We start from the raw sequence: 19,996 nt of genomic DNA on the forward strand, positions 1-19,996 counted from the left end.
TGGCTGCTCTGACTGGGAGCAAAGAACTGTCCTCTGTACTTTTTTGGGAGCATGAGCTAAGATTGCTGCTCCATCAGATTCCTATAAGGAAACTCACTGTATTTGCCCTGCTTTCCGTCCCATGGGCCCCAGGGGCAGAAATTTCTGTCAGGTCTTAGTATCTAGAATCCTCCTTTCACTTCACCCCGAGCAGTGGGAAACACAGTCCTGCAGCATCTTGTGGTTGCCTGCTGATCGGGTCTCACCGCTAGCAGACAGACAGACCACGTGATGGCGGTTGGTCTCACCATGTGGCTCCCTTGGTCAGGGTGGCGTCTTTGCAGAGATCTCTGGTTGGTTCCATGTTTCCTGTGAGCACAGAGCTGAGCAGGCAGCTCCTACCAGGATTTCACCTGCCCTGGTACAGGTACCACTGTCCTGCCTTGCTCTGACTTCCTTACTTTTGTTTTACTTTGGCCTAATTTTCTTGCTCACATTTTCATTCTATATGCCTTTTGGTTACATTATCTTAAATATTTTCTATTATAGGGAAGAATACAAATATATGTGCGTGTGTGTATATGTATATATATATGTATACACACACACACACACATTCTTATTACCTGTCAGTTCTACAAGGGGAAAAAATGATAGTCTCCCTTCCTTCCATGACTCCAAATTCTGAGGATATTGGATCCTATGAGTCCTTTCAGACTTCTCACTATAACTGTCTGACAATATATTTAACTGTGATTTTGGGGGAAAATCACAGAAGATCTCTCTCTCTTACTTATAAAAATCACTGTATTAAAAATCAGAAAATGTGAAAGAAAGTACTCAATCTTACTCTATTTTTCTTTAGTTTTTGTCCATTGGATAGAATAAAAATTATTACAGAAGTAGAATTTTCTGATGTCAAATCTTTTCATTTCTTTGGATCCTTTTTAGCTTAAAGTTTTTACTAGATTAAGAAAAAAATTTTTTTTTCAATTCTAAATATACCTATCTGTTGCAGAAAATTCAGAAAATGTAGAAAATATGAAGAAAATTAAATGTTTTCTGGTCCTCCATCCAAAAATAATCATAGTAAACACTTTTGGGTTAAAGTTGTACAATATTTTTGTATGTGTACTTTTGTTCCTTTAATAGTACACGTCACAAGGATGTACTCTTGCCTGCTTATTAAATTTGTCCATGTATTATGAATGTGTCCTTCAGACAGGAGTCATGCTATAGATGCACTTTTGTACAGAAGTGTATTTTACATAGTTTTTCTGAAAACAATAACCAGACAGAAAGGGAGACTATGAGAAGTCCTGAGTCAGCAAAGGCATTCCTTAGCAAAGCTAATATTGTCCAGCTGCATCACTTAACTGTGATTTAACTTGGTGTAGGGATAGCATTTAGAGGCCAGGAGGAAAAGATGATAGCTTGCTTGGCTCTCTCCAATTTCAATTGTCTTATCTGTGCTTTAGCAAGAGTTGGTTATCAGTGCATTGAAAATTGAGCTTGCTGGCAAGGGCCTCTGCAAATGTTCTGTGGTTTCAATTAAGGGAGAACTCTTTGCTCCCGGTAACAAATGTGTCGACGGCAAAGTTGACATTTGCTTATGAAAATAAGGAGCTTGACCTGTTTCTGTCACGGAAAGAAGGCCGGTCTTGCTTCTTCTGCAGTGTCTCCTTTACTTCTTTCCCATTATTAAGGCACGCCCCCAAGTCCCCCAGGATGGTGAATCATGATTTCTGTTCCAGAATACTCTAACTTTCCAGAGCTCCTGAAGCCAAAGGTACCGTAAATGAAAAGATCATAATTTCTTAAGATTGGAGGATTTGCAGAAACTTCATTTTGAGAGATTTCCCTCAAACTACCAGTCATTTAGAACAGAAGAGGCCAGCTTGAGGTTTTTCCCTGGGTTACCTAAAAAGGAAAAGATAATAATTGGGTGGAGTTACCATAAAACTGCAGAGAGGCTTTTAAGGATGATTTGAGGTTAGATTGTCTGTTTTTAAAATTAATTGGTTTCTCTTCTTAGACAAATTACATGATTTCAAGTCACAGTTAAGGCATTAATCGCTTCAGTGATGGTTGTTCTGTTAGCACTTCCTTTGAGTGTCTGCTGGGGCATGTCGGAATCCAGACGAAAATGCATTTTGATGCTCAGGCTGAGATGAAGGATTCCAGTGTTTAGAAGTGAAAACGGTTTTAAAAGTTAAGGTCTTACTAGACTTCCACCCTAACGTTGTCTAAGATTGACAGTAAATCGGAATTCTTGCAGATAGCTTGAGTGTCAGGTTTTTAGCCAGAAATGTGAGAAGTGACGTTTTCTGTAATGCCTCCACAGTGGTGTGTGATCCTGTGACCGATTGCTTCAGGTTCAGCCCACACTTTCTCTTTCACTGTCTTATTTGCACATTCCTGTCTTCCCTAATAAGTTACACTGACATAATGCTTACTGCGTGCTGGGCTGATGTCTGAGCACAGTAGATTTTGAATCCATCTGACCCGCCCAGCAACCTTGTAAGGCAGGTAGCATGATTGTCCCCAGCTGACAGACAAGGAGGGGGAGGCACACAGAGGCTTACCCCGAGTGAAGCCAGGACTCTTACCCCAAAAGCCTGATTCCAGAACCCATGCTCTTAACCATCGTACTGTGCCGTCTCTTGAATAGGTGGTTCCTTTGAAGGCAGACATTGGCTTACCCACCTCACATCTCAGGGAATGTCATGGTGTTTTAGGATCTTAACAGCTTCTGGGGTTTGGCTACTTCCATAGTTGCTGTTTTGAACTTAGTCTTTTGTATTAATCACATTTTAGTTCAGAAGCAATTGGGTAGAAGCTAAAGTTTAGTTGATTTTATTCACTATCCATGTGTAATCAGTTATGAGATAACACAGACTATTTAGCTTTAAATTACATTTCAGAAGTACTGTGAATGGTAGTATATTTTAACTCCATCAGGCCTGTGAATTTTACCTCTTAGTAATTGTTTTCTGGTTGTGGTTTGATTAAATCAGGTTCTTTCTGCATGTAGGAATGGTAGGAAATGGTAGTGTGTCTTATGGAAAGTGATAAACTCACTTGGAAATGTCTCAGAAATGATTTCTGCAGGTTTCCGTGCACACACACACAACACTTTAAGTCACTTTTTTCATTTAAGTGAGCAGGATGTCTTGACTTCACTTATGTGCCAACTACTGAAATTATTTACTTTTTCAAATAATTGTTGTGACCGCCAAACAAAAATTTCTACTGAAGGAAGGAATCGGGCTCCTTGACCTGAATGGGGGTCCTCTTAGTATGTCTTCAACACCTTTGTTGTCACCAAGTTCCTGGGGGTGGGAGGTTGTCTCCCCTCTAGATTAGCATGCTAGAAGGGGGTCTTTAGGTTATATTATATATTCTGTGTAGGTTGTAGTTCATTCTCATCTTTAAAAAGACTTGTCTCTTAATGGAAAGGGTGGTTTCTCTTTAATTGCCCTGTTCCTGCCACATTTACTTTTCAACCTTTTTCTTCAGGAGCTTATGCTTTCTGAAAATGAAGTATATAGTACCTGGTACAGCATCTGGAGTCCCATCAGGTTCCATATATACCGAATTCTTGGTTAAAAAGTTTTGTACATGGCATAAGACTCCATAGGCCCATTTTAAATCCATAGGTATTAAGGGGAAAACATTACTGCTGCTGTCTTCCATCATTTGAAGATGCACATTTCCGCCCCCACATTTTAACATCTCAAATCAGGATACATTTTACAGTTGCTGGCATCTTGTGGTTATGATTGGCACTTTTTTTTTTCTATCTTATTGGTACAAAAAACAATGGTGTATCTTACAGTTAACATTCTAGTTTTGATGAAAAATGATGTATATTTAGTCCTTGGTTTTTCAAGAAGAAGCATGTTTGACAAAAAGTTCACTGAATTCTTCCTCTGCTTAATTAGAGTTTTTTTTTTTTTTAAGATTTTTATGTATTTATTAGAGAGAGAGAGAGAGAGAACATGGAATGGAGGGGCAGAGAGAAAGAGGGAGAAGCAGACTCCCTGGCTGAGTAGGCAGGGGATGGATCCCAGGACCCTGAGATCATGACCTGTGCCCAAGGCAGACAGGCACATGCTTAACCAACAGAGCCACCCAGGCGCCCCATTGAATGAGAGAAGTTTGAAGTCATTTTGTATTCCTAATATTTGGGCTAGGAAGAGAATTAAAAGCCAATAATTGCTTTTTAAGTGCTTCATTGTAGATTGTTTATGGAATTAAAAAATAATGCCTTGCAGTAGAAATTTAGTTTTGCAGATGTAAAGGTTCTGGAGATGGAGGAAGGTGTTGATGTTAAGAACAATGTGAATGTGCTTAATTGCACTGAACATTATGCTTAAAAACATGGTTAAGGATCGGATCCCTGGGTGGCGCAGCGGTTTAGCGCCTGCCTTTGGCCCAGGGGGAGATCCTGGAGACCGGGGATCAAATCCCACGTCGGGCTCCCCGTGCGTGGAGCCTGCTTCTCCCTCTGCCTATGTCTCTGCCTCTCTCTCTCTCTGTGACTATCATAAATAAATAAAAATTAAAAAAAATGGTTAAAATGATAAGTTTCACGTTAAATTTTCTTTTCCAAAAAAGTAATATATTGTGTTTATAAAAATTTTCTCAATTTAGAGACACTTAGAATAAAGAGATCAAGTTCTCTTTATCCCCTCCCCCGCCATTCTCATTTCCCTACTTCTGTACCCCTTCACCAGAGGTTTGGTTGTATCTTTTTCTCTTCCTAAGACTTTACATTTAAGATGTGTGTGGTTTTCATTCACACTTCAAGGTCACTTTTCACCACAATATGTATAATTGTGACAGATAAGTAAAACAAAAATATATTGGGGAAGAATAGCACCTGGGAAGGGTTCTTTTTTATAATATTAGGGCTGAATTAACTGCTTCATTTTATATTCTGTGATCAATTTATCCTAGAAGTCACCTGTGTAAATGCGTTTTTTAGATGAACTACTATGAGTATGAAGAAAGCATAAGAAAAGATAACCCGATGGCCTTCAATCAGGTGTTTGGCAGCAGGATTGCTTACTGTTTCTTTCTCATTCATCACCAGTTTCTCCTCCAGCAGTGGGAGGAGCAGCACCCCCTGAAGACACTTGTCACCTGGGCTGTCAAAGCAGTTCTCACCTGTGGCCTCAGGCCTCTCCTCCACGGCACCCCGGAGGACTGCAGAAAGCACCCCTCTCATCTACTTCTACCCCATTCCTTCCATAGCTTGTATAGCGCGAAGGGTGTCTGCTCCCCTCATGCAGCCTGACAGTCACCTCTGTCTCGGCGAAGCATTCTCTGCGCTATGTGTCTAGTTTGCGTTCTTTCTGTTTGCTCTTTAAGTCAGTCTGGGTGCCTTTCTTTCAGAGTGCATGTTTTAGTTCTACCATTATGTACACTTGCGTGTGACATGTGACTGCTTTGATAAACCTCTGTCTCTCCCAATGACAGCTCCATGAATCGGTGTCTGTGTTTTGCATGCATCCCCCTGGCCTTGCACATACTTGGCACTTGATGTGAAGTCAGAGAAACTTCATTGAAGAATTTGATTTTTTTAAAATAATTTTATTTTTTATTTGAATTCAGTTAGTTAACATATAGTGTATTACTAGTTTTCGAGGTAGAGTGCAGTGATTCATCAGTTGTGTATCACACTCAATGCTCATGACATCAAGTATCCTCCTTAATGCCCATCCCAGTTACCTGCCCTCCAGCAACCCTCAGTTTGTTTCCTAGAGTTAAGAGTCTCTTATGGTTTGTGTCTCTCTCTAATTTTGTCTTGTTTTATTATGCTGAGTGAAATCAGTCAATCAGAAAGACAATTATATGATTTTACTCATATGTGGAATTTAAGAAACAAAGCAGGATCATAGGGGAAGGGAGGCCAAAATAAAAGAATTTGATTTTTTAATTGTCTTATTGAGTGGAGGAGTTTGTGGGTAGGGACTTGATAGTATCAGAAAATTGACCTGGAGATCCAGACCTTGGTACCCTGCCAATTTGGTTTTCAGCCACAGCTGAAACTTAGTTATCCTGGAAAAATTTTAACACTTCATCATTCTTTTTTGTTGGGGTTCTTTTGAAAGTGAATTTGGGCTTTGCAATACCTCGTAGCCTGGGCTGCCGTTAAAGGAAAGGAAGCAGGTCAAGTAGCTTTTTTATCATTCCTGTTGAACACACAGTGATTTAACATGAGTAGATACATGAATTTCTGGAAATGAGAAGCTTGAAATAAACTGTTCTCTCACTGGTACTTATTTTAATTCCAGAACATGGTCCAAGACAATTCCTGGGAAAGTCGAATTCTTCTCTAGTGAGGGTTCAGACACATCGATACCAATTCCAATAGTGCCACTACGGGGCGTGGACGACTCCTACCCACCCCAGAAGAAGTCTTTCATGATGCTCAAGTACATGCATGACCACTACTTGGACAAGTATGAATGGTTTATGAGAGCAGACGATGACGTGTATATCAAAGGAGACCGTCTGGAGAATTTTCTGAGGAGTTTGAATAGCAGTGAGCCCCTCTTTCTTGGGCAGACAGGACTGGGCACTACGGAAGAAATGGGGAAACTGGCCCTGGAACCCGGTGAGAACTTCTGCATGGGGGGACCCGGTGTGATCATGAGCCGGGAGGTTCTCCGGAGAATGGTACCACACATTGGAAAGTGTCTCCGAGAAATGTACACTACTCATGAGGACGTGGAGGTGGGAAGATGTGTCCGGAGGTTTGCGGGGGTGCAGTGTGTCTGGTCTTATGAGGTAAGAACAGAAAAAAAAAATTTTGTTAATTTCATCATTAGTTGCTAACCAATCATAGGAAACCACTGATAATATAAGCCTTCTTTAAGGCTTGAAGTTGGTAATGAAGTTATTGCACATTTTTACCTTAGTTTTTATAATTTGAATTCCTTTAGCACCTTTTATCCTTCATTTTTAGGACATACCTTCTGTACTTTTGTCCTGAAAGCTTAGTTAGTAATGGCATTTGGAGCCCAAAGAAACGCTATAGTTCACTGTAGGTAACGGTGATATTTTCATGATTATCCAGAAAATTCATCTAATCTGACTTTTGCTGATTCTGCAGATGTGATTTCAAGTGTGTCAACATTCCCTGTCCCTCTTCTCCCAAAGGCCTGACTTTTCTTATCTGGTCATGTTGACCCACACAGTTTTAAAACTTGACATGTTTAGAATTCATAAAATGAGTAATGATATTTTTAAAAAAGCCAATAGCATTTGACTTTGCATATATTTTAAACCTTGACTTTTTAGACAGTTAATTTGTAATTGGTAAGTTGCAATATGGTTGTTCTTTATTGAATAGTTGGTAGGCAATCTGAGTTACCTTGACAGATGAGTGCAGTTTTTTGTAGGAAGTTGACTTGTAGATGCTTTCTCTTTAAATGTTCTCCAGAACATGAGTTAGCTTTTGACTTTTCTCTGTTTTTATTGGCAGATGTGCCTGCAGTTACAGGATCTGATACTAGTCAGAGTAGAAAACATTATTTAGGTTGTGTTGTGTTTAGATCGATAAACTACTGATAGTTATAAGGAACAGAGGGAATTTCTAGACCTTTGCCCGAGAAAAAGAAACATACTTTCTGATGTAAACTGTTAGCTTTTGTTGGGATTTAATTTTCTAAAGGGCCTGAGTGAAGAAAGAGTATTCTTGCCAGTACTTGCCCTCACCGCCCCCCCCCCCCCCCAACTTGCTTTTAAAGGTTTCCTAATAACTGTTTTTTCGTTGGAACTCTTAGGGAACTGAACATTTTCAAGAATACAGGAAGTAGTTTTCATGTTCCTTTCTAATTATAAAAGAAACATTTTTAAATCCCAAATGTAATTTGAGTGAAACCTCTGATCTCTGTGGGTCTCTTCCCCCTCCACATCCCCACCCCTGCCCCTGCAGGGAAGATTGGTCACTGGATTGGGGGAGGGGGCATCGGGAGGATCTCTGTCGTCATGGATTTTTGCAGGGAGGAAAGCTCTTTGGGGATGTCATTAGGTTTCAAGCAGAATACAAAAGGCAGTGTTTCTGCATTTTCCCCATTTTTAATTTAGCAGTTACAACCTTAGTATGTTTCATTATGGTTAAAACATGTAGTGCCTTGTGTATTTTGGAATGTTTTATGCTACCTTTGATCTCTGAAGCTAGCCCTCCTGCTGGAATTGTAACAGATAGGCCAACCTTCTGAGATAATTTTTTTTTAAATTTTATTTATTTATGATAGTCATACAGAGAGAGAGAGAGAGAGAGAGGCAGAGACATAGGCAGAGGGAGAAGCAGGCTCCATGCACCGGGAGCCCGACGTGGGATTCGATCCCTGGTCTCCAGGATCGCACCCTGGGCCAAAGGCAGGCGCTAAACCCCTGCGCCACCCAGGGATCCCTGAGAGAATTTTTAAAAATACGTGCCTCGGTGTTGTATCTTAAATACTGCTAGGTAGATAGCAATAGAGCCAATTTCTTGTTTATCAAGAACTCTGACCTAGCAGTAGTGCCAAGATGTTGTTAGAAAGTATTGTCCTGGGGCTGCAGGGGTTGGGAGATAGTTTTAGGGCTGTTTCCCCCTGTTATTTTGTAATAGCCGAAATTCTCTAAGGCTTGAAGTTGGGATGCTGGAAATCATCCTTTCTGGACACCAGGAGCCATTTCTTTGACTAGAGGCACCTTGTAAATGACCTTATTAAATAAGTAAAGGGATCTGGTGGATGAGGAAGCTCCCTGGGTGGTTCCCTGTCCCTGCCTAGGCTCTCCCAAGAAGTGTGGGCAGTGTGGGGGTGGTCAGCTTTGGGTGGTGTCCCCACTGCTTTTCATGTGTGTAAATGCCTCACGGTGACAGCTTTTCCTAGGTACTGCCCTTTTGGGAGCTCCTTTTGTGAGAGATTATTTTCTCCCCAAAGTGGCTTGTCTTTTCATTTTAAATGTGGTATTCACATGCAAATTGTGAATTTTAAGTGTAGTTTTAAATTTCTTTCTTTTCCTCTCTGGTTTGTGCTTGTGAATTTAAAGTGTAGTCTTAAATTTCTTTCTTTTCCTCTCTGGTTTGTGCTTTGTGTGTCTTGGATAAGAAATTCTCCCCTCTCTTGGGTGACAGGAATGATCTTCCAGATATTTTTCTGCATATTTAAAATTTTGTCTTTCATACACAGTTCTTCATCTTTCTCATTTTTAAGAATTACCTCTATGGGGACATGTGCCATTTTATTAGACCTTTGATTTCTTTTGCTTCTTTTGGTAGGGCTTTCAGTGCTCTTAACCTAAGTTGTTATTAGGATTTATCATTGTGTTCACCACTCAGGCAAGATGAATCCCTCCAGTGGATGAGAACTTCCTGTAAATCTAGTTTCCCCATTAAAGCTCACATTATGAGAAATGATTGAGGTGGAGTCTTATGTTAAAGACACTTATGTTAATAAGCTTTGGGTCTCAGAAGGTGCTTATTTAGCTCTTATAAATCTAGCTGGAAGGTGTAAATTTTTTTTTTCAAGTTAAAATAATGCCTTGAGATTACACTTACATAATTAAAATGGCTCAAAAGAAACAACTGTCATAATCAAAATCCAGATTCATTTTTAAGCTTGACTTATTATTGGTGGCTATTTACTAATATATGGCTTTTAAAAAAGATTTTATTTATTTATTCATGAGAGACATACAGGGAGAGAGGCAGAGACAGGCAGAGGGAGAAGCAGACTCCATGCAGGGAGCCCGATGTGGGACTCGATCCCGGACCCCGGGATCACGCCCTGGGCCTGAAGGCTGGCGCTCAACTGCTGAGCCACCCAGGCATCCCAATATGTGGCTTTTAAAAAAACTTTATTTGGAAATAATTTTAATTTCACAGAAAAAAAAATTGCACAAAGGATCCATATACCCTATACTCAAATTAACCTGTTAACATTTTATACCATTATCTTTTTCCACTCTTCCTGAGTGTCTTCCCCCATCCCTGCGTACAGGGACATAGACCTGCCCCTCATTTAAGACCATCTTACCATTGTAGCCCTTTACTTTAACATCAATGTGTTTTGACTAAGAATAGGGAAATTCTCTTATATAAACACAGTAGAGTTTAAATTCAACATGGAAACTTTAACCTACCATTTATATTCTGATTTTCCCTGTTGACGCAGTCCAGTCCCATGTAACAGTGTTCCCTTCTCCCTTCTCCATCACAGGACCCAGCCTAGAGATTGCATTTGGTTGTCATGCCTCCAAAGCCACCTGCAGGCTGGACCGTTTGCGCAAGCCTCTTTGTCTTTTGTGACCTTGGCATTTTGGCTTTAAATACTTTAAATACTTCATTTTCATACTAAGAAGTTGTGGTTGCAATATAGAAGACTAAACTATAAGATGATTTTAGTAATGCTCCTCAATGCTTACTGAGACCTCCCAGCCCAGAGCAAGAATATGGGCCTTGAGGCTGTTAATACTGTTGGAAAGGTGGAGCATGCAAACCCGGCTCCCCCTTTTCACATGAGTTTGGCGTTATAAGTCAAAGGCACACAAGATTTTTTTGAGAAACATTATTGAAAAGTTTGAAACAATTTATTTAGGCAAACAAATGAAATACTATACCACTCTTTTAATAAGGGAACATAAAGACAGTTGACCTAATCTTTTCATTTTATTTTTGACTTTTTACTGAAGTATATTATACCTATGGAAAAGTGCACAGATTAGTCAGTCAGTGTAGAGCTCGGTGGATTTTCACAAACAGAACACAGCTGGGTGACCAGCAACCAGATCTTGCTTTTCTTATTTTAACTGAACATTTGACTAGTAATGAAGGCATTTCGAGTAGAAAATGATCATTACCAATGAAAGCGGGAAAGGTTTCTTTTTTTTTTTTTTTTAAGATTTTATTTGTTTATTCATAGAGACACAGAAAGAGAGAGAGAGAGAGAGAGAGAGGCAGAGACACAGGCAGAGGGAGAAGTGGGCTCCATGCAGGGAGCCTGACATGGCACTCGATCCTGGGTCTCCAGGATGACACCCCGGACTGCAGGCGGCGCTAAACTGCTGCACTACTGGGGCTGCCCTCGTGATAGTAATCTTAAAGATAAAACCGTACAGGGAAGGGGTAAGATCAGTGATGTTCTTTGTGAGGAAGGTATATCATCAAGGGAATTTGGGAAGTTAGAGCAAAATATGAAAAAAGAGAAGATTTTTCCTTGTTCGTCTGACTGGCTTATAAAGGAATGTGGAACATTTTTCTGTGAGAAGCCTGGGAATTTTTTTCTTTAATAATGGAAGACATAATGTTTCTTAATGCTGGTTGTCATAGAGCTGACTTGTGTCTAGGGGTTTCTTCCTCATGCCTTTGAGCTGTTAACCTTACCTGGCCGAGAACCAGGCAGGCCCCTAGTTGGCCAGAATAAGGTGCTCCAAACACTGATCACTAACGCTGTTTCTCCAAGGTAGAGCCCTGCGTGGTTTTATATGGAGCTTTTTGTTCTGCTTTGATGGCTCAGTCTCCAAGCTCCTAACAGATCATAAGGGCAATGATCATCCACAAAAGGGCACTACTATATAAAGACTGTATCAACAGTGAGTGGGAAGGACACAAAGAAGTGAAAAATAAGATAAAATGAGACTGTGAACAGACAGAAGTCTAAGACCCACCACTGTGTTATTGATTTTTAATTTCATTCCATATGGTTGGAGAACATATTTTGTTTTATTTCAGTTCTTTTAAATTTGTTGAGACTTTTTTTTTATGACCTAACATATGGTTACGCTGGAGAGTGTTGTTTATGCACTTGAGAGGAACTTGTGTTCTGCTGTGGAGTGTTCTGTGGATCCCTTAGGTCTAGTTGATTTGTATGTTGACCATGGTCTTTTTCCGTGTTTGTCTGTCTAGTTGTTCTACCCATTATTGAAAGTGGGATATTGAAGTCTCTGATATTGTTGGGTTGTCAGTTTCTCCCTTTATTTGTGTTGGTTATTGCTTCATGTATTTTTGGGCTCTGTTAGATGCATTTATGCTTATAACTGTTATATCTGCACTCATGGATGGATGAACCCTTTTATCATAAATTTCCTTCTTTGTTTTTAGTGACCATTTTTGTCTTGAAATCTATTTTGTCTGATAGTATAACCATTCCAGGACTCTTGTGGTTACTGTCGCATGGTGTATCTTTTTCATACATTTGCTTTCAGCCTGTTTTTTTTTTTTTTTTTTAAGAATTTATTTCACTGAGAGAGGGGTGTGTGCACTGAGGGAGGGGTGGAGGGAGAGGGAGAGGGAGAAAGAAAATCCCAGGCAGAATCCACACTGAGCGAGGAGCCCAACATGGGGCTCTACCTCACAACCCTGAGATCATGACCTGAGCTGAAATCAAGAGTCAGATGCTTAACCTACTGAGCCACCCAGACACCCCTGTTTGTGTCTTTGAATCTAAAATGTCTCTTATAGATAGCATGTAGTTGGATCAGTTTTTAATTGGGATGTTTAATCCATTTACATTTAACGTCATTACTGATACTGTGTCTGTCATTTTGCTGTTTGTTTCCTAGATCATGTCTGTTTTGTTTCTTTGTTCTTGCAGTGCTACCTTCTTTTGTGTTACATAGTTTTTTTTTATACATTTTTACTCTCTTGTCACTTTTATTTTTTTTTTTTGAGTTATTTTTGAAGAAGCTACCCTGAGTGTTACAGTTAACACCTTAACTGATAACAACATAGGTTGCATTAATACCAACTTAATAATTAGAGCATACAAAAATCTTTGCTTTGATAAAAGCTCTATTTTCTTCTTATTCCTTCCTATTATTGTCACACAAATTATATCTTTATACAGGATAGGCCCATCAACACAGATTTATAATTATTGCTTTGCATAGTCTTTTAAATCAGATTAGAGAAAAAGTGTTACAAACAGTATATTTATATTGCCCCCCTCCCTTTTTTTAAGATTTTATTCATTTATTCGTGACAGAGAGAGAGAGAGGCAGAGACACAGGCAGAAGGAGAAGCAGGCTCCGTGCAGGGAGCCTGACGTGGGACTCGATGCCGTGGGACTCGATGCCGGGTCTCCAGGATCATACCCTGGGCTGAAGGCGGTGCCAAACTGCTGGGCCATCAGGGCTGCCCTCCTTTTATATTTACCTATGCAGTTACCCATATTCCCTTTATTCATGTATATTTGAGTTAATGTCTAGTGTCCTTTCCCTTCAGGCTGAAAGGCCTCCTTTTCTATTTCTCATAGGATATATTTGCTAGCAACAGATTCTCTCAGCTTTTGTGTATCTGTGAATGCCTGAATTTCTCCTTCACTCTTGAAAGATGGTTTTGTTGGTAGAGAATTCTTGGTTGACAGTCTTTTTCTTTGAGCACTTTGATTGGAGGCTTTCTGGCATCCATGGTTTCTGGTGAGAAACCCGTTGTTAATCTTTCCATGGATCCCTTATAGGCAATGAGTCTATTTTCTTGCTGCTTTTGAGGCTCTGGCTTTCAGTAGTTGGATGATGACATGTCTAGGTGTGGTTCTCTGAGTTTATTGTACTTGGAGTTCGTTGAGCTTCTTGGGTGTGTGGATTGTTTTTCATCAAACCTGGTAAGTTTTCAGCTGTTATTTCTTCAAATATTTTTGTTCTTTTTCTTGTTCTCCTTTTTTGCCTTGTGCATATGCTTAGGTTTTTTCTATTTTTCTTTATTCTTTTTCCTTTCTATTCCTCAGACTGGGTAATCTCAGTTGACCTGTCTTCAGGTTTACTGATCTTTTTTTCTATCTGTTCAAATTTGTTGTGATTTTTTGTTGTTGTTGTTGTTCCAGTTATCATGACTTTCAACTCCAGAATTTTCACATAGCTCTTTTTTTTTTTTTTTTTAAATAATTTCTATCTCCTTATTGGCTGCTACTACCCGCCCGCCCCCCCCCCCCCCCCCTGCATTGTCTGATAGTTTCTTCTTGGAAATGGGATACTTAAAATAATATATCAACTCTGGTAGTCAGATTCTGTCCCCTCCCCAGGGTTTGATGATGTTGCTGTTGTTTGTTTAGTGACTTTTTGTAAAGTCTGTATTTTTTTTGTGTGTATAGCTACTAAAATCTGCTTGGTTTGCTTAGGGGTCAGCTAATGATTGGAAAATATTTCCTTTGATGCTTGGAACTGTGAAGTCTCCCAGTCTTGGCTTAGGGGCTCTGTGTACTCAACGTTTGCCTTCAACACTTACCATGTAGTTTTCAGCTCTTCCTTAGCCTCACTTCCTGCTTGTACAGAGCCTCAAGGTCAACCAGAGATGAAAGCTTAGGGCCTTCTCTGGTCTTCCCTGGACATGAGCACACTTCCATGCATGTTCATGGCCTTATAGGTTCCCACAAATACATTAAAATTTTTCAAAGCCCCTTATGGACAAATCATACCTCAACTTTTCTTTTTAAGCTTTTTGGTTAGCCTGTGTGTTTGCCCATGCTGTTAGCCACCTCCGCAGGCAACATGATATTCAACAATTGCCTGTGATTGTTGTTGACAAATATTTTCTCCCTTCCCTGCCAAGAGGCTTTTTGTAATAGGAGGGCTCTGAGTCAGGTCAAATAAATACAGCCTTACAAGTAGGGTCTTCTAGGAAACCACTAGGCAGGTCATATAATGACAGTTCTCTGGGAATGGGGCTTTGAAGGAGCTCCAGTCCTGCTCCGTCCCCTTCCAGTGGCTGCCAGGCTGCTGGTTTTCACCATGATTGTGGACTGTTGGTTTTCAAGGTTACCACATTGCTGGGGAAAGGGAGTAGGAATCGGCAAGTTAAAATGACACAAAATTCACTATTGCTACTAAAATTTCACTGTTTTTCTTATATAAATATTTCCTGGGCTATTCTAGGCCTTTGGCTAATATCCAGAGTCCTGAAAGGGTTGCCGGAAGCTGTTTTGTTCATGTTCTCTTTGCTTTTATGAAGGAGAGAATTTTTGGACATCTTTATCATTTTCCTTGATGTCAGCTAAGACTCTCAGTAATGGAACCTTAGCTTCACAGCTTAAAATTTTGCCTTTTCTAGTGATATAGATCACTCTGAATATCCTCTTATCCTCTGCTTAAGGAGTCAGGGAGTTGTGCTCTAAAAATTAGAAAAACTTTCAACCAATCGGTCAACAGTATTCATAAAAAAAAGTTATTTTTCAAATAACTTCTGGACATCTGCTATGATCAGGACACTGTTCTAGTTGGGGACACAGCAGTGTAGAAAGTAGAGGCCCTGCTCTCTCCTATTCTATTGGGGCTGGGCTGGGGTGCAGAGAGATGGATAGTAAAGAGTAACACATGAGATGTGTAAGATGTGGCAAGGGGACAAATGTTGGAATGGGGTGAGAAAAAGGGAGGCATAAGATGAGGCCAAATGGCACAAATGTCAAGGGAAGCAGGGGAATGAGTATTGAGGACATGCTCTAGGACACACTACGCCTGGGCTTGAATCTCTATAGTTCATTCTCCACTCTTTACCAGCTGTGTGATCCTCCTGGGCAGCAAGTTGCCTAACTTCTCTGGACCTTTATGTCCTTAAAAAATGGCATAAGAAATTGGCTACCTTGTAGGATTGTTTCAAGGATAAATTGAGATGCTGCATATTATACCTAGCTAGTGCTTGGCACAGAGCTAGGGCTTATGAAATATTTCAAGTATCTGAATGAAAAGCTAAGCCATGCAGAACTCATTCCCTAAGGACTTTGCATGGGTTTTGACCTGTATAAACAAGTACTTGAATATGACTTGTAGGAACACTGGTGTTGGACTCCTTCGTTTTTGCTTTTAAATATTAGAGAAAACTATTCTGACAGAACAAATCAAAGTTGACCTAAAATGGAGAGAAGTTAGTTGCTTTGGACCTGTAATTATTTTACTGGCACAACAGAACCTTCTATAAGTACATAAACATCTCTGAAATGATTTCACCACTTTGGTATATTGGAATCTTGTGCTTGTGAGGGAGGCAGTATGGATCTAAAAGCAAAGGGCTTTTGTCTTCACCATGTTCAAGTGTGGTTTGAATGTGTTAAAGATAGTTCTAGGCCTTCTTATTAATCACTTTTCTTATTATAAGGTCACTACTAGTCATACTTAACTTTGGTTGAGTTTACAGGAAAGGGCTCCTTAGCCACATAATCAGGAGGTGGAATCAGTATATCATTTTCTTTATCTTAAGCTATTAGCTGAATAGTATTTTCTTTGTAGTTGAAAAGATTGAGATCACACATGTCATCAACTCATTTCCTGTAATAAACTGACAGTCTACCTTTTAGATTACATTAGTATTCAAAGTGCTGTATGAGCCATTTTGAGGTAATAAGAGTAAAATGGGCTCTAAGGACTTACTATTAATATGTGAAAATGGGCAGATGTATATGAAGAATACCTCACTACCTAATAATAGTAAACCAGCAATAAACCAGGGCAAAATAGTGTGAGCAACACAGGAAAGTGTGTAGGGCTGTGGAACCACTACAATGGAGTGGGATAGATTGAGAGGACAGTACGGAAGAGGCTTGAATTATCTGGGTCACCCCTTCTCTAAAAGTGACTAGATTTTCGGACTGTTCTGCACAATAAGGATGGTATCCTTTCACATTTGTAAGAGGTCTAGGGATGGCAACAGCAAAGCTTTGTAAAGTTTGTAATTCCAATATTTAATGGTCTTTGTTGAACTGAACTGTTAAGACTGTGAAGGAACAGAGGCAAGAATGGACCTGATGGTAACGTAATGTTTGGGTCAGAAGAGACAGTCAGAGGTAAAGCTCTGTAAGGCAGAAGAAGACATGTTGTACATCAGTTTTCCAAACTCCGTGACATGGGGACCTTTTTCAGTGGGAATATTTGTGTGTGTGTGTGTGTGTGTGTGTGTGTGTGTGTGTACACATCATGTATTAGCATTGTCCATAGGTCTTTTTTTAAAATTTTTTTGTAAATTTTTATTTATTTATGATAGTCACACACACACACAGAGAGAGAGAGAGAGAGGCAGAGACATAGGCAGAGGGAGAAGCAGGCTCCATGCAACCGGAGCCCGACGTGGGATTCGATCCCGGGTCTCCAGGATCGCACCCTGGGCCAAAGGCAGGCGCTAAACCGCTGCGCCACCCAGGGATCCCCTGTCCATAGGTCTTACACTAGATTGCTTTCTCAAAGAGAACCTGTTTATGAGAGAATCACTTGAGGTGTTTGTTTTAGAGCAAATTTCCAAGCCCAAACCCAGAACCAGACTCTTGGCAGGTGGAGTCCAGTGATCTGCAGTTTCTAGGCTTCTCTGATAGTTCTTCTTGCTTATGTGGTAAGAACCATCGATGCCATGAATACTTGGCCACATTTCTTATGATCCAGTGATATTTTGGAACTATATAGAGACCAAAGTTATGTTTTGGTTAATTGGCATTTCATTTGATTCCTGTTCTATGCAAAGCATTGTCCTGGTAGTAGAGAAGACAAAAGGGAGTTTGAACTTTGGTCTTTCCAGTAAGAGACTTAACAGTTCAGTTGTCAGGGAAGCGAACTTGGCATACAGTGTCCGCTCATCATATATGTTTGACAGACTAATGCTTTATAATCTTTTTTCCTTTCTTCTCTCCCCTAAGCCATGTTAATTGCAGTGAGTTGTGTAGCCGGATGAAAGTCAGTGAGGATGAGTGCTGGTCAGCAATAAATCTTGAGTAATGACAAGGAAAGAAGTCCTATTTGATGTGATGATGAAAAGAAAGAACTTTTGGCCAGAGATTAAACTGACAAACAGTTTAAAGCTAAAACCAAATGATATTTTTAAAGATCTATTTGTCTCTGCAATTGATGATTTTACAAATGTCTGTTTTTGTGTTCTGGTTATAAATCTGAGCCTTAGCTTGCCTTTTTTTCTTTTCCTTGCCTCAGCTTTTGTTGCCATGAATCATAACTTGAGATTTGTTTAATCAAACAAATTTCAGTTCAAAAAAAAAAAAAAAAAGGAAAGAGGGAGTTATAAAGTCTTTATTAATTACTATGGTAATTCACAGATTTTTTTGAATAATTTTCTCTCCTGGTGATGGAGCTTAATTTCCCTCCCCTTAACTGTGGGCTACCATCATTTTTTGAATGGGGTAGGGAATAGGAAAAATAGTTATTTCACAGTGGAAAACTTGGCAGACACCCCCTTAACATTAGAAGTATTAAGCCGATATTTATATCATGTACTCAGATGTGATGGGATTAGATGGCTTTTCACCTGTGCCTTAGTCCTCCCAAAGCTGTAACTCCAGTCTGGTCCTGAGAAAACATATCCAAGTTGAAGGACATACAAAATATCTGACTATTGTCCTTCTAAGTTGCAAAATCATAAAAAGTGAGGAAAGCCTAAGGGACTTTCACAGATTGGCAGAGACTGAGGAGACATGACAGGCAAATGCATTAGGGTCCTGGATTGGAAGAGAAGAGATATTAGTGGAAAAACCAATGAAATTTGAATAAAGCCTATGGTTTCATTAATAGTGTTATGTGAATGTCAAGTTTTTAGTTTTATTATGTGTAGTGTAGAGTGGAATTACATAAGTTGTCGACATTAGAGGAAGCGGGGTCAGGAGATGGGATCTCTTTCTATTGTCTTTACAGCTCTGCTATAAACCTGAAATTATTTCAAAATAAAAAGTAGTTAAACCCCAGAGATGATCAAATTGGACACACAGAAGTGGAGTGTATGGTGCTGACCGCTCAGTGCCCTGGGGAACTGGGGTGAAGCCACAGAAGACTGGATCTTCTGTGAGTTTAAGTGGATATTGTGCAGGATGTGATTTTTAGCTTATTGACTTCTAGGAAATTGAACACAGAAAGGTCTTTGTTTGAGAGGGCTGCAGATTTCTAGCCCTCATAAAGAGCTTATCATTTGAGCAGGCTTATAATGCACCGTGTTATTACTGTAAGAAATTTGTAATGGTACCATTACAGCAAAACTTTTCCCTGGCTAAAAAGAATCTTTCAGCATTCACTTAGCAATTTAACGCTAGTGCTCTAACATCATCATGGTTAACCCTATAATGTTTTGTTCCTGGGTTTTCTCTCAGTAAGCCCTTGTGAGGATAAAGAAATTGGTCCAAAGTTATTTTCTTTCCTGTCTGGCACTAATTTTCAAGGATTTTTCTATTGAAAAATACTGTAGGTACTACTTTTCCTTTTGTATACGTTAATACCTGTGCATTCCCCTTCAACAGGAATATTCAATTTTAAGAAAGAAGACTTGTTTTTATTTATAATTATGTGGTTTACTTAAGGCAGAAAGAGGAGTTCATTCTTTTTTTTTTTTTTTTTAAACCACCTGAGGAATGCCTGTTGGCTTTTTATATTGTTATGAGTTGATTCTGCAATAATTTGGAATTCTAGTTGTTTCATTAGGAGAAGATGGGTATGGAAATTGAAATATCCCAGATGATATAAATACACTTATATTTTTTAAATGGTTAGCTCCTTAAATAAGTTATCCTGTATGCCTGCTCTCTGACAGGCCCTGTTCTAGACACTGTGGCTGCAGCAGTGAGCAGAGCAATGCTTGCTCTCATGATGCATTTACTTCTTTATGGAGACATCAGAGGAGACAAACATATACTGGCAGATGGTGCTAAACTCTCTGAGGAAATACAGCATGGTGAGGAGATAGAGTGATAGAGGGGTCAGGGAGTGCCAGCCCACCTGAGAAAGTGAACCTTGTTTATATCCAGAGAGGACCATCTCTAGGAGAGGGAATGGGGCATGCAAAGGCCTGGAGGCAGGAAGTGTATACATGATTAGGACAGCAAGGAATGTGGGTGGCTGGGGCACATGAGTAGAAGGGGCCAGATCCTATAAAGCCTGTCCCTGATAAAGACTGTGGACTCTATGCTAAGTGAGCTGGGCAGGCCACTGGGGGCTTGGGACAGAGGAGTATAGGGAGCTGTTTCAAAGCAACTCTGGTTGGTCTGTGGAGAAGAAACTGCTGGGAAGCAAGAAGGGGAACAGGGAGATTGGAGAGCAAGCACTTCTGGTA

General features: G+C 39.9%; 1 protein-coding gene across 2 annotated transcripts in view; it reads left to right on the forward strand.

The window, feature by feature from the left end:
* Positions 1-19,996, forward strand: part of CHSY1 (chondroitin sulfate synthase 1) — a 73,470-nt gene that overhangs the window by 11,043 nt on the left and 42,431 nt on the right. For both annotated transcript variants that reach the window (XM_072796555.1, XM_072796549.1), the window contains exon 2: positions 6,282-6,777. In XM_072796555.1, the coding sequence (XP_072652656.1) occupies positions 6,282-6,777 (496 nt within the window). The remainder of the gene's footprint in view (positions 1-6,281; positions 6,778-19,996) is intronic.

The sequence above is a fragment of the Canis lupus genome, chromosome 2, assembly GCF_048164855.1.
Source record: "Canis lupus baileyi chromosome 2, mCanLup2.hap1, whole genome shotgun sequence".
Classification (NCBI taxonomy): domain Eukaryota; kingdom Metazoa; phylum Chordata; class Mammalia; order Carnivora; family Canidae; genus Canis; species Canis lupus.